This window comes from Nelusetta ayraudi, unplaced genomic scaffold (assembly GCF_046127955.1).
Source record: "Nelusetta ayraudi isolate G7.1 ecotype Tasmania unplaced genomic scaffold, CSIRO-AGI_Nayr_v1 ptg000042l, whole genome shotgun sequence".
Classification (NCBI taxonomy): domain Eukaryota; kingdom Metazoa; phylum Chordata; class Actinopteri; order Tetraodontiformes; family Monacanthidae; genus Nelusetta; species Nelusetta ayraudi.
In genome coordinates this window covers 19,635,001-19,648,330 of record NW_027466092.1, presented here as the reverse complement: position 1 = coordinate 19,648,330, position 13,330 = coordinate 19,635,001, and the positions used below count along the sequence as shown (strand labels likewise).

At 51.5% G+C, this 13,330-nt stretch overlaps 1 protein-coding gene across 5 annotated transcripts in view; it reads left to right on the top strand.

Annotated features, from left to right (window-relative positions):
* The window catches only part of LOC142894163 (nuclear factor 1 B-type-like), a 59,877-nt gene that overhangs the window by 42,516 nt on the left and 4,031 nt on the right, over positions 1-13,330 (top strand). For all 5 annotated transcript variants that reach the window (XM_076035352.1, XM_076035355.1, XM_076035354.1 and 2 more), the window contains exons 4-10: positions 1,566-1,634; positions 3,428-3,548; positions 4,062-4,183; positions 6,222-6,353; positions 6,434-6,618; positions 9,214-9,352; positions 10,449-10,531. In XM_076035352.1, coding sequence (XP_075891467.1) covers positions 1,566-1,634; positions 3,428-3,548; positions 4,062-4,183; positions 6,222-6,353; positions 6,434-6,618; positions 9,214-9,352; positions 10,449-10,531 — 851 coding nt within the window. The remainder of the gene's footprint in view (positions 1-1,565; positions 1,635-3,427; positions 3,549-4,061; positions 4,184-6,221; positions 6,354-6,433; positions 6,619-9,213; positions 9,353-10,448; positions 10,532-13,330) is intronic.

The following is a 13,330-nucleotide window of genomic DNA, read 5'->3' as shown; positions in this document are numbered from 1 at the left end:
CAGTGAACCAGCCAGTCAGTCAGCCAGTTAGCCACCCAGCCAGTCAACCAGCCAGCCACCCAGCCAGTCAGTCAGTCAGCCAGTCAGTCAGCCAGTCAACCAGTGAACCAGCCAGTCAGTCAGCCAGTCAGTCAGCCAGCCAGTCAGTCAGCCAGTTAGCCAGCCAGCCACCCAGCCAGTCAACCAGCCAGCCAGTCAGTCAACCAGTCAACCAGTCAGCCAGCCACTCTGGGGCCCCTCAGAGGCCCCTCAGTGGAGGCACGGCGCCCCTGCTGGAGACCCTGGCAGGTGCGGCTCACGCTGTGCTGCCACCTCATCAGAACCTCAGCCGGGCCGTCCCGCTGTGGGCGATGCGTCGGCCGCACGGATCCACTGACGGCTCATGATCAGCCAACACAATGCCAACAGAGCTTCTGAACGCTACCATGGCTGTGTCAATATTTGCCTGTATTAACTTTTACAGAGGGAAGTGGAGCTGCAACGCAGTCCATCGCCAACTTGCAGCGCCACTTGCACTGATAACTGGGAATAGCTGTCAGTATTCTGGGGGTGGAGGATTCCTTGGGGCGGCTCGGGGGGGCTCCCCATCCTCCTGTTGGTTACTCAATACCAATCTAATTTTCATTCAAATGCAGGAGGCCAGTGTGCGAAACACTGGGGGAATCCGGTGTGAATATTAACGGGTATTTCGCACACGGCAGGAGGCCTACAATGTGGATGCAAGCCATGACAGTCTACATAACAACACACACACAAAAAATGATTAATCATATTTTAGAAAATTCAATATTGGACAGGGCCACCAAGGCATTCCAGAACAACGATGGAAGAAGAAAAAAAGTTTTACATTTTTTGATTTTTTTTAAAAGTGTTTTATTTGCAAAGATTGGATTCTAAAGCAACCGTATTCTTTCAAACAAAATGTCAAATTTGGATTTGACTCGGTCTGGCGGTTTCATTGGTTTAGGTGACACGGAGAGACACGGTAGCTCCTAATTACCAGTAATTGATTCTGCTAACTTCGCCTGTGTTTACCTGAGCTCCAGGGAATCCTGGATGCAGCGTGTGACCAATATTTACATCCGTGAGCACCCTGATAACATCTTTGACTTCATTAGGAAATTTGCGGCAATGTAAATTTTGACTGAGTTGAACAACGTAGCAATGTAGCAATTACTGAATGTTTACTTTAGCTTCGTCATCAGCGGAGTTGATTGCAGGTGGGCGCGAGCACTCAGTAAGCTAACTGCACGCAAATGCAGACGTTGATGTGTTTAAGCATGTAGGTCGGTCCAAATATTTCTTTTTTCCCAAAAGAAATCATCACACGTCCTATCAGGTGACACTGTCTTCAAAGTAAATGCATACATTTAAATGATTATTAATTTGAAAACATAAAAAAAATCTTAGAGAGGAATTTTTCTGGAACTTATTTTTCTGGCCACGACCACCATTTTAAACAAATAAATTCTGTTACTTTTGAACCATTTAACTCAAACTACTGATTTGAGCCCCAGTGAAGCCGTGAAGACTGAACCACTTCTTGTCCTCTCCTGCCTCTGTAGTCTACTTGGAAGACAGCTTCATCAAATCTGGCGTCTTCAGTGTGGCAGAGCTGGTGCGAGTGTCCAGAAGTAAGTACCCTCACATGACCAACACTGAGGATCACGCTGAAGGCAACAGAAGACTCGCTGCCACCACTTTTAATTCAATTCCTCGTCACGCTTGTTTAAAAATTGGTTTTCTTTTTTATTCAGTCTGCTCTCCTGTCCTGTGTGTTTCACTTCAGAGAGTTGAATTCATTGTCTTGGATGGAAATATATAACAGAACCACCCTGTCAGGTTCTCTTTGTCTACTCGACTGTCATTGATTTGTGTTGGCGACAGTAAACATGGCGCTTCTGTCAGAGTCTTGCAGCACTTGAAGTCACAAATCCAAGCACAGCCGATCGCTCAGCCGTCTTCCTTCACTGAGTCTTCCCCTGGCTGCTGCTGCTGCTGCTGCTGCTGTGGTTGATCCAGTTGGGCAGGTTCTGCTCACCAGCTCCTGCAGAAACATGTCAGGCCACAAACTGCTGCTTTACCGACACTTGGAGCGATATTTACACTCTGAGCTGCCTGACTGGGGCAGCATGCGGCCGAGTGTTTCGCCAATCACTCGGATTGATCCCCTGTTGCATTCAAAGCCAAACAAAACCATGCAGTTAGCTTGATGCAGCTTCTGTTTGTGTCACAACTGAATCCTCCTGGCCAAAGCTCCACCACTTTGTCCTCATGGGATGATGATGATTATTCCGGTTGTGCTCCAGTCGTGCGAAATCGATGGAGGTCGGAGCTTTTCGAGATGGATTGCTGAGAATGAGTTTAAAAAAATAATAATGAAAACATTTACTTTGATTGGAAAGAAATAGCTAATTTGTTTGTGGATTATAAATGACCTAAAAATATAAATGACCTTTAAAAAAAACTATCACAGAGCAACAGGAATTAGTCGTTAACGATAACGACTTTAAAATTCTCTTTAGAATGTGGAATTCTACCCTCTGCGCAGGAGGAAGTGGGTGTTTGCATGCATGGATGGATGGATGTAGAATCCTAACAGCCTAAACCGACACTTTGACGTGTTTTCTTGAATTGACAAACTAACAAATCAGTGCGCTCTCCTGCTGCAGTGCCTGTGACACTCCTATCAGGCACTTTTAGCTTTTGCAGCTATGAGGAATTGTTTAATTTTTCTATTAGGTTAAAAGTCCTGTCGCGTTTCTGGGCAGCGAAAACAAGGACGAGATTAAAAAAAGAAAAGAAAAAAAAACGCTGCCGGGACTACAGCGTTTACCCGGGTGTCTTTGCTAATGATGGATGTAAATGACAAAGTGTCGGCGGAGCGACTGCATTCTTCCACTCGGCGGTGGCGGCGGTGTTGGCAGCGGGTCGTGCCAGCACTTGAGCCGGCTGCCAGAGCGGAGGCTGGGCGGAGGGATGGTGCCAGTGGTGAACCTCAGACCACAACAGAGGACACCACACACTCCAGCCTCTCATCGAGTCCCAAACACCAATAACCCCCCTGCGCTCCACTGCGGTCTGGCCCGGGAGGGAGCAGACAGACTGGATGCTTTTATTGTGAAGGAGAATCCGACACCTCCGTCCCGCCGAGGAAAACAGCGCATTTATTTATCATGGGGAGACGATGTAAATCACAAATTATTCTGCGTAATAAGCAACAAATGTGTGTTCACAGCCGCTTTGCCAGAATAAAGAGTGACTTACTGCGCTACATTTCTCAGGCAGGGAACAAGGCTCTGATTATTTGAGGTTCAATCTCGAGTTTTGAGAAACTTTCAGCATTCTTCGCAGATTTAACTGTGTGTCTGATTGTATAGGGAAGCAGTGTTGACTAGATCTTGCTCATGTCTGTTTGCCCCTTCAGTGCCCATCACCCACGGCGCCGTGGTCAACTTCTCCATGGCCGACATGCCGAGTCAGCCCTACTACCAAGACCTGAACTCAAGTGTGGGGTTGCACCGCTCGCTCTCCTCCCCACCTGGCAGGTAGGTGCAAGTTACTGCAACGGGATACTGTAGCATTTTGGCCCGGAGATGTTTCTCTTTCGCAGCAAACGCACACTAGCTGTGGCAGTCAAAGGCTAACTTCAGAAAATGAGGGCTAGCTGTTGCAGATGTTAGCCCAGAGTGTCAAAAGCAATCTCACGGTTGGAGATGGTGGCTTCCTTGAGTGGCTAAAAGCTTGCTGCAGCAGCTGTTAGCTTGCCATGGATGATGTAAGGCTAGCAGAGAAAGGCTAGCTGCTGTGGCTGTTAGCTGGTAGCTAGGGAAATCACTTGTGCCTGATGTCATTTTCCCAGTTTGGATGATAGCTCTCCTATGTAATTAGCTATTTGTAGCTAACATTGGAAAATAGTTGCTAGCCGATAATGACTTCTACTAGCTGCCATGGCCCAAAATATAAGACAAATCATATTAGGAGGGTGTAAAAGTGGTGATTGTGAAAAGAAGGATTGAAGAAACATGTTTAACCCGACAGCCTTTCTCTTTGTCCCGCAGCAAAAGGCCAAAAACCGTCAGTATGGACGAGAACATGGACACAAGCCCTACAGGACCGGACTTTTACTCATCTCCCAGTTCACCGGCCAGCAGTCGGGCCAACTGGCACGACAGGGATGGAGGTGAGACTTTGATACTGAGTCAGTGCGCTGGTCCAACTGCTGCATTTGTCCCAAACACAAAAGACAAATGGAAGCGATGCGCTCGTCTAAATCTGGCACAAACAGCGGCTCAGGCGTTGCACGATGAGCCCGTCACCCGCGCAGGACGCAGGAAGGGTATCGGTCCTCTTCCTCATCCCCCCCCCCCCCCCCCCCCCCACCCACCAGCTGAACCCCGGTCCCTCGCTCATAAACCACTGACACATCAACGCTGTCACCGGGGGTTTTTTGGTCGCGGCTCGACATGCCTCGGCTGCTTTCTGCGCTTTGAACCTGTTGAACCGTCCCCGGAGCGCATAGCATGTCAGGAGCACCCCCCCCCCAGCCTTGGCAAACACGGGGACCGTTTGAACCCATTTGAACCAGCCGCCCTCCTGAGTGCAAACTCCGTATTCTCTCGCACCTGTCGCTCCCAGAGCGCCCGGCTACCGGAACGCCGTGTTCCCGCTGAATCCAAGCTGTTTTCCGAAGCCGCAGGGCGAGCGCGGCCGCGCCAGATTCCTTTCAGGAAATAGACGACCGCACGTCCTGGTACGACTTGAACGTCTTTTTTTCTTGACGACTGTGAATGTCAATGAGGAATTTAACGAGGTCTGTGAAGTCCCATGGAAGCTCCATTACCTGCGGCAGGTTTGAATGTCATATTCCCCAGCAGCCCCAGCAGAGGTACCCCAACAGCCCACCCCTCCACACCCCCCGTCCTGGTCGTTCAACGTGAAAACCCAGAACATCAGGGAAGCAGGAGAGTCGTGCACACCGCTCGCCGTAAAAAAAGAAACCCTCGCACACGCCGGCCGGCCGGCCGGTCGGCCGACCAAGAGAGAGAGAGGGAGAGAGAGAGAGAGAGAGAGAGAGGGAGAGAGAGAGAGAGAGAGAGAGAGAGAGAGAGGGAGGGAGAGAGAGAGAGAGAGAGAGAGAGAGAGAGAGAGAGAGAGAGAGAGAGAGGGAGAGAGAGAGAGAGAGAGAGAGAGAGAGAGGGAGGGAGAGAGAGAGAGAGAGAGAGAGAGAGAGAGAGTCCCGGGTAGGAAAGTCTCCAAAGGCGGCCATTATTGTGTCAGGCAGGATAAACGAGGAGAAGTAGGGTGGTATTAAACCCATATGAGGCCTCCCAAGTGCCGAGCGCTCATTTTTTTATCTCCCCCCCCCCCGCACATGGTTGTCATTTATGAAAACCTCACCCCGCTGCCGATGGAGACATAGTTTCTCCCCTTTTCGCGAGGTGGGAAATGATGCTTTGTGTGTGTGTGTGTGTGTGTGTGAGTGTGTGTGTGTGTGTGTGTGTGTGTGTGTGTGTGTGTGTGTGTGTGTGTGAGCATGAGCGGCCTCCCATTAAGGAGGGTTAAAAACTTTTGGTCTTTTCCTTTTTTCTCCCTCTCACTCTCTGTGTTTACGTCTTGTTGGTCCTGACAGCCCGTATCCTCTCCCAACCTCCAGCGCGGGAATTCCCCCTCAATTCCAGCCGTCTTCGTCACACCCCGCTCCGCTTTCCGCGGGAGATGTAGTGATTCGTCCCGGGCGGATTCTTTCGCCCCCGCTGAGGGAGCACGCTTAATCCCGTGGAAATGCCTCGGCGGAGGGGGCGGGGGCGGGGGGGGCGTTGGTCACAGGGGACGGGACGGTCGCTTCCCCCCAGAATCATGGGCGGATCAGTTCCTCGTCGTATCGGCAGACACTCGGAAAATTGAAAACTGCGGAAACTCAAGCGGCTCTTTTTTTTTATTATCTGCGCACGTACTGAAGAATCCCTTGAAAAGATTTCATTTCATTTATAACCTTCCACCCTTAAAGAACCCACAGTGTTTGCTTCCTCCTGTACCTGTGCACCAGCAGGAATCAGGAATCTTGGAAAGCCGCTGATTGCAGAAAGATGGCGCTAGCTTCCTAACTGCTGCTGGCTCGCTCCTCCTTCTTCTCAACTTGTGTCACCGCAATCTTTCTCATCCCTGTGTCTTCTGCTTCTGTGTTTGTTTTTTTACCCCCCCCGCTCCCCGCTGACCAGACATGTCGTCTCCCACCATGAAGAAGCCGGAGAAGCCGCTGTTCAGTCCCACCTCCCCGCAGGACTCCTCCCCACGACTCAGCACTTTCCCGCAGCCTCACCACCCGGGCCTGACGAGTGTCGGACACAGTGGTGAGTGGGCCTCGCAGCGCCGGGTGGCCGCGCTAACGCAGCCGCTAACGCAACCGCTAACGCTGGTTCTCCCTCCGCAGTTATATCCACCAGGAGCCCCCCTCCGCACTCGCCCCTGCAGTTCTCGGCCCCCACCATCTTGCCGCCGGCGCCGTCATCCTACTTCTCGCACACCACCATCCGCTACCCGCCCCACCTCAACCCCGCAGACCCCCTCAAGAGCTACGTGCCGTCATATGACCCGTCCAGCCCGCAGAGCAGTCAGGTGGGTTCCTGTCCCGTCCCCAAGGATGTGACATTTGACCTTTGCATTTGACCTTTGCGTTTGACCTCTTCTGCCGAGGGATCCAGTGGGGGATCTAACACAGCGTTTGCAACCTTTTTTGAGCTACAGCACATTTTTTACATTGAAAGAAATCCCATGACACAACACCAACCAAAGATATTATAAAATGACACTTTTTACCCTAACAGTGACAATGTAGTCTCTTCATTTATTTGCACTCACTCAGTGTGAAAGCTGGTTGTGTTGGGATACACAGCTGAGATCCTGGGAGGGAAATAAACTTAACAACCTTTTAAAGCACAAAGCCCCACAATGCAAAGTTATTATTTTAGACCACTTCATAGAAATTGCATAATGGATCACGGCACACCTGACATGATCTCATGGTACATTAGTGAGCGCGGCGGCACAGTCGTTGAGAAACACCGATCCAACCCACCAAGTCCAACCCTGAACACTGAGTGCCAGGCAGGGGGGCAACGGGGGCCGGTTCTGGACACAGTGTACCGCTGCACCAGTGACTCCGCCCTCTCCAGGCCGTCGCTCTTCATTCCCGCTACCAGAACACCTCCAGAAAAAGATTTCAGGGGTGGATTAAAAGGGATTAGCAGGCAGTTTGTCAAACTCTAAGCTAAAGATTTGCAGTTCCGGCGACGGACGAGCGCCGACTCCCCGACTTCCTGGTTGATGTGCGGTTGCATTAGAAGGTCACGCGTGGCTTTGGAGGTGTGCTTACAAGGTGCCGTAAATCCCAAATGTTGGGTTTTTCTTTTTGGGAGTTGTTGGCGGGGGGGGATTTGGACCGCCCGGCCTGGCGTCTGTGAGCGGTGTGATATTTATACCAGTTTTATATCCCCGGCTGTTCCCACTGTAAACAAAGCTCCTCGTCGACGGCTCCGTCCCCAGTGCGGGATGAGGAGGAGGGAGGAGGGAGGAGGTAGAGGTGGAGGGGGGTGGGAGGGGGGGGGGGGGGGGTGTTACTCCAGAGAGAAAACGGCGGGGAATGATAAAGGTTGTAAATATTTGCCGTTGCCCGGGCCGGGCTCTTTGCAGAATTAACTGGCCCTCCGCTGGGGTGCAGGAGAATGGGGTGGGTGGGGGGGTGGGGGGGTGGTGAGGGTCCAGGAGCAGAGAGAGAGAAGGGGGGAGGGGGTGGGAGGGTGTGTCTCTGCAAATAACACAGCGTCTTATAATCCCGTGGACGAGTGCCAGAATGTTTTTATGCTTGCTTTAACGCAGATTATATTACACTCTAATTAAACATTCTATTCACGTGGGGGGGGGGGGGGACCCCACCGACTCTTCGCCAATTCTTTCCCCCTGAAAAAAGGCCTGTTTGAGTTTTGAACCCGGGGCGACCCCTCCCCCCCCCAGACAGTCTCCAGGAGCTCCTGCTCGCTTCCCTTTATGTCTCCGTCCGCGTGCACGGCCCCTCGCCGGACCGCCCCAGTCGGCCCACCATTGTGACAAGTCGCGCACGCTGCAGCTCCGCACTGCAGCCCCCCTCTGCCCCCCCCCGCCCCCCCTTTTCACGCCTCCCCGAGTCCCCCTAAATTCCATTTATGAGCGCCATTAAAATCATTGTTTGGGATCATGTAGGAAATCCATCGTCGACGGCCGGGTGTACTATAGTGTACACACACACACACACACACACACACACACACACACGCACACACACACACACACGGGGGTCCAGTCCCAACTGTGGCCCATTTTTTTAAGTACCACAGCAATCTGTCAGGCGCAGAGGTTTCCCTTCACTACTTTCACCAAGTTGAGTTGAGTCGCTCGCCCGGAAAAAAGACGCGGGCGAGATGTTGAGAGTTCAGAGCTGCTTCCACTCGGTGCTCTGGTGTTCAAACGCACGTAAACATTTGTGACTATTGTCACGGCTGTCAGTGTCAGGGAACAATAACAAGTTCTGACAAATGGCTCAGAAGCTGCATAGCAGTGTTAAAATGAAGAAGAAAGAAGTCACGGTGTTGTTGCAGAGAGCGAGAGGACCGAGAGGACCTGGACGCCGGAGCTCCTGCACAGACACATCAGAGAGGGCAACACTCTTCACTCTCTGGACTTCAAGTCAAAACACAGAGACTTGGAGGAAATAATGACACAATACATTCATCCTTATTTTGACACTTCACTACAATAACCAATGTGTTTTTTTTTTTTTTAACATTTTTATTTTGATCTGCACTGGGAATCGTACTGAGGGGCTCTGAAACAACCTCCACTTTAATATTGGACCACGCAATAGCATTGTTTAAATAGTTCCACATCAAGGAACAAGTTTAATAAAAAAAAATGAGTAAATTACTTTGTCACTTTTTAGCACAAAAGTAACAAGCATGTATCAGTACTTTGTTGCTTTGCACTTTCTGCATATTAGCTAAATGATTCCCGGTTCTGGGAATGAGGAGACAAAGATCCCAGCAGTCCACACAGCTGCACTCCCCGGTCAGCCCACCAGCTAACCAGGCTAACCTTGGAGCTGCTATCTCGGCACAACGGTGAAGCCTTCCTCGTGTGACTCCGCCCTCCATCCCCGTGCTAACTTCCTGTCCCTTGCAGCCCAACAGCAGCAGTCAGGTGGTTGGGAAGGTGCCGGGCCACTTCACCCCAGTCCTGGCTCCCTCACCGCACCACGGCACCGTGCGGCCCGTCTCACTGTCCATGCCCGACACCAAGCCCATCACCACCTCCACAGAAGGTGAGTCCCAGTCCGCCCACACCGACCCCACATACCTAGAAACACCCAGGAGGCAACGGAACCGCCCTGAAGAACTCATTTGGTTTGAGCAGTAATGAGATTCTTAGTGGCTGAATGAAATGCAAATTCCCCCTCCATTCTTTGTGTTCTGCTCTTTAGCTTATTGTAGCATCAGAAACATCAATGTCAAATACTTCAGTTTCTCCAACAAGCACTGAAATACTGCATGTTGTGAGAAAAGCCCGCCGTCCTTGCTTGTTGTCCTTGCTCGGCTTGTTGGGCTGGGATGCACAGTTTGAGTCACGAGTCTTTTGTTTTCAGCTCTGTCTGAACTAAGCTAAGCTAAGCCAAAGAGCAGGTTAGCAAGTTAGCATAACCCCCTTCAGCTGTGATTAGCAGCAGCTTCAGTCGCAGTGTTTCTGATAGATGCTGCAAAATGAAAGCCACTGCTTCATGCAAAACAAGGGAGAAACATGCGTCACCTGCGAAAACTGAAGGATTTATCTTCCCGTCTCTCCGTGAGGTAAATCATGTGTCACTCCTCATGCTGTTGTTGTGATGGAACAACAGCAATACATCTAGTTTGTGGACCAGCGCCACTTGTTGTATTCACGCTGCCCTGGCGTGGACCACATGACAAGACTTAAAGCTTGTTGTGTCATGTAGCATTAGAATGCTTGAAAAATGTAAACAGATATTATTATTATTATTATTATTATTATTATTATTATTAATAATAATAATAATAATAATGATAATAATAATAATAATAGTAATAATAATAAATTATGATGAAAATAATAATAATCATGATAATAATAATAATCATCTCTGCCTCTGCTTGAGGCAGAGATGATTATTAATGATTATTATTATTATTATTATTATTATTCCAAAAAGATCTAAAAAAGGCAAAAAAAAACATGTGAATATCAAACCTAAGGATTTGTTGACGAGGTGACTCACAGATTGGAAGCAGGCTGTCAGGAGGTGCTGTCTCCATGTCACTTCCTAAAGCGCTCTTTGTAAAAGCCCTCGTGTGTGTGTGTGTGTGTGTGTGTGTGTGTGTGTGTGTGTGTGTGTGTGTGTTTCCCAGGCTACTCAGCCCCCGGCACCCCGACGGCCAACCGCTTCGTGGGCCTGAGTCCCAGAGATCCCGCCTTCCTCCACCAGCAACAGGTGAGCTCCCCCCACCCAACCCCTCCTTCACACACCTGTTCTTTTTACCCCCCCCACCACCCCACCTCCTTTCTATCCCCCCCAACCCCCCTGTCTTCCATCTCCCCCTCCAACCCTGCCCTCAGCAAAAATAAAAAAGAGCCCCATCGCTTCCAGCGTCTCGTGGCGGCTGGTTTGCAGTGCTGTGAAGGGCTGAGGGCAAAGCTGAGTGCGTTAAAAAAAAGAATAAAGGAAAAAAAAATCAGATTTTAATTAAATTTAACTATGCATTAATTAGCACCCTCGTGCACTAGCGCGGAGGGCGAGTGTGTGTTTGTTGACGGTACGCTACCGACGCTAGCACGGCTAAGGACGCTAACGTTTACGAGGGCGTTGCTGTCGTTGTGCCACTGCTTCAAATCCAAGCACAACGACGCACTTTGGGAAACTCTCTGTCATCATGTGGCCGCTGCTCCCAGAGCTTTATTTCCTACACACACACACACACACACACACACACACACACACACACACACACATACATCCACAACACAGTTAAAGACACACACACACACACACCGCATTTACAGCCCACTAGCCGCATCCCTAGCGTTAGCGTCAGGGGCTAGCCCTGGCACATGTGGTGGCCCTGGGTGTGTGTGTGTGTGTGTGTGTGTGTGTGTGTGTGTGTGTTTGTGTTGAGGTTAGGAGTGTTGCAGTGCTGTCGGACTCGGGGAGAAAGTGCCCCCCCCCCATCTCCCTACTGCACAGCCCGTCTTATTTGCAAAGCGCTGGTCTCCTGCCAAGGCTTCTCCAACCGCAGCTAATTGAATGCATCTGCACGCGGCTTCGTAATGACGGCCGGGTTCTCTCTCCCCGGCTCTCCGCTTTTTTCCCTTTTTTTCCCTTTCCCCCTCGTCCAATTCATTTATTTATTTATTTGCTTTTAAATTGAAAATTCCAAAACCGCTCTCTGTTTCCCCGCACCTCAAAAACGGCTTCTTCCTGTCTTTCTGGGCCACTTCCTGTTAGCAGAGCGAGGCAGTAAAAAGAAAGACGAACGTTCTAATTTGGCTGAGGCTTTTATTTTTGACGGGGGGCCATTTATTCCATAGCCGATCCAAAATGAAGTGTTCCTGTTGCTCACTCGGGGCGAGGGAGAAAAAAAAGATACTTAATTGATTGGAAGGCAGATTTCCCGTGCCTTGGCAACATTCCTGAGCTCCGCCGGGATCGAGGCGTCGACTCTTTCCCGCTCCGCCTCGTGTTCACGGCGCCACGGGAACTTTGCTGTCCTTGCAGCGTCGGGACGTTGCGCATTCATCCACCGACAATTTCAGCCTTTTGGCCGTTGCCATTTTTGAAGCGATAACTGCGTCATCGCTCGCTAGCAGCGCGAGCCGTGCTAATGCTAGCAAAGCTTCTCGGCAACACACTGGCGCTGGCAGAAGGCTCCCAAAGGCCACGCAAACACACAAACTCTCTCTCTCACACACACACACACACACATGTACGTACTAAAAACAACAACAACAACACGCGTTGGCCACACCTGCTGGGTGGTTCCCAGGCAGACAGGCCTCCATTCATCCCTCGCCCTGGTTAACCCCCCCGGGAACGCCGTCACCGCCGAGCATTCCGCCGGGAAAGATCCGCTATCAGATGTCGTTTGGTATTATCTAAGGAAGAATCCTAATCCACAATCTGCCTGCATCTGTTTGCTAACACCCCCCGCACCCCCCACACACACACACCCTCCACCTCCCGCCTCCGCCCCCACTCTCCTGCTGCCAGTGCCACTCTGATGTGCCGGTGCCAGCGGACAGATGGCGAGGCCCTCGAGGAGCAGCGGAGCAGCGGGCACTGAGCGTCTGGTTCGGGGCCTGTTCGCTCCCAGCTTTTGTCACAGCCCCAGAGCGCGAGGGGGGGGTGGGGTGACTGTGGGGCGGGGGGGCGTGTGGAGGTGGTGCTGTGGGGTGGGTGGTGTTGGTGCTTTGCGGGGGGGGGGGAGAAGGGAGGCTCAGCGCGTCGTACCAACAAAAAAAATCCTGTTTGGATTTATTAATATTGACCTCTGATAAACTAATGCAGCAATTTGTGTTCTAATAGCGGGTCGGCGCCGCCAAGGGCGTGGCTAAAGCTAACCGCGCCCCCTCTCCCCCCACCCAGACCTCCCTGCACCCCCCTAACCCAGTGGCGTGGCCAGAATGCTCCGGAATATTGGCCCTGTACCTGATTAAATCCTCCTGGAGAGCTTCAGCACGGCGGCGCAGGAGAAATGAAAATGTGCGGCTTCTCCGGGACGCATTACTAAATGAGAGCGGCAAGGGGTGGCAGGCGGCGGGCGGGGTGGGGGGGGCGGCGGCGGGCGAGGGGTGGGGTGGCAGGCGGCGGGTGGGGTGGAGGGGTGGGGTGGAGGCGGCAGGCGAGGCAGCTCTCCGCTCGATTGGAGACGCGTGAGCGTGCATAATGTGCAGTTTAAAAAGGGTGGTGGGAGGAGGGGGGGGGGGGGCTTCCTGGTTGCAGTAATTTGTAATCTGTATGTGAGGCAGTTTGTTGGCGTGAGCGTATGAGTGTGTGTGTGTGTGTGTGTTGACCGAGCGCCTCCCCCTCCTCCCCCCCTCCCCCTCCCCCCCCCCCCCCCGCTTCTAATCGATAAAAAGCAGTTAGCTAATGAAAAGGCAGCGTGCATGCGTCTTGCTAACCCCGCCCCTCACAGACAGGATGCCGCTAGCTTCACTAGCTCCATGTGCTGTTAGCGTGTTAGCTTCTCTGTCTCTGTGTCTCTGTGTGTCTCTGTGTCTCAACTAAAGCGACTGC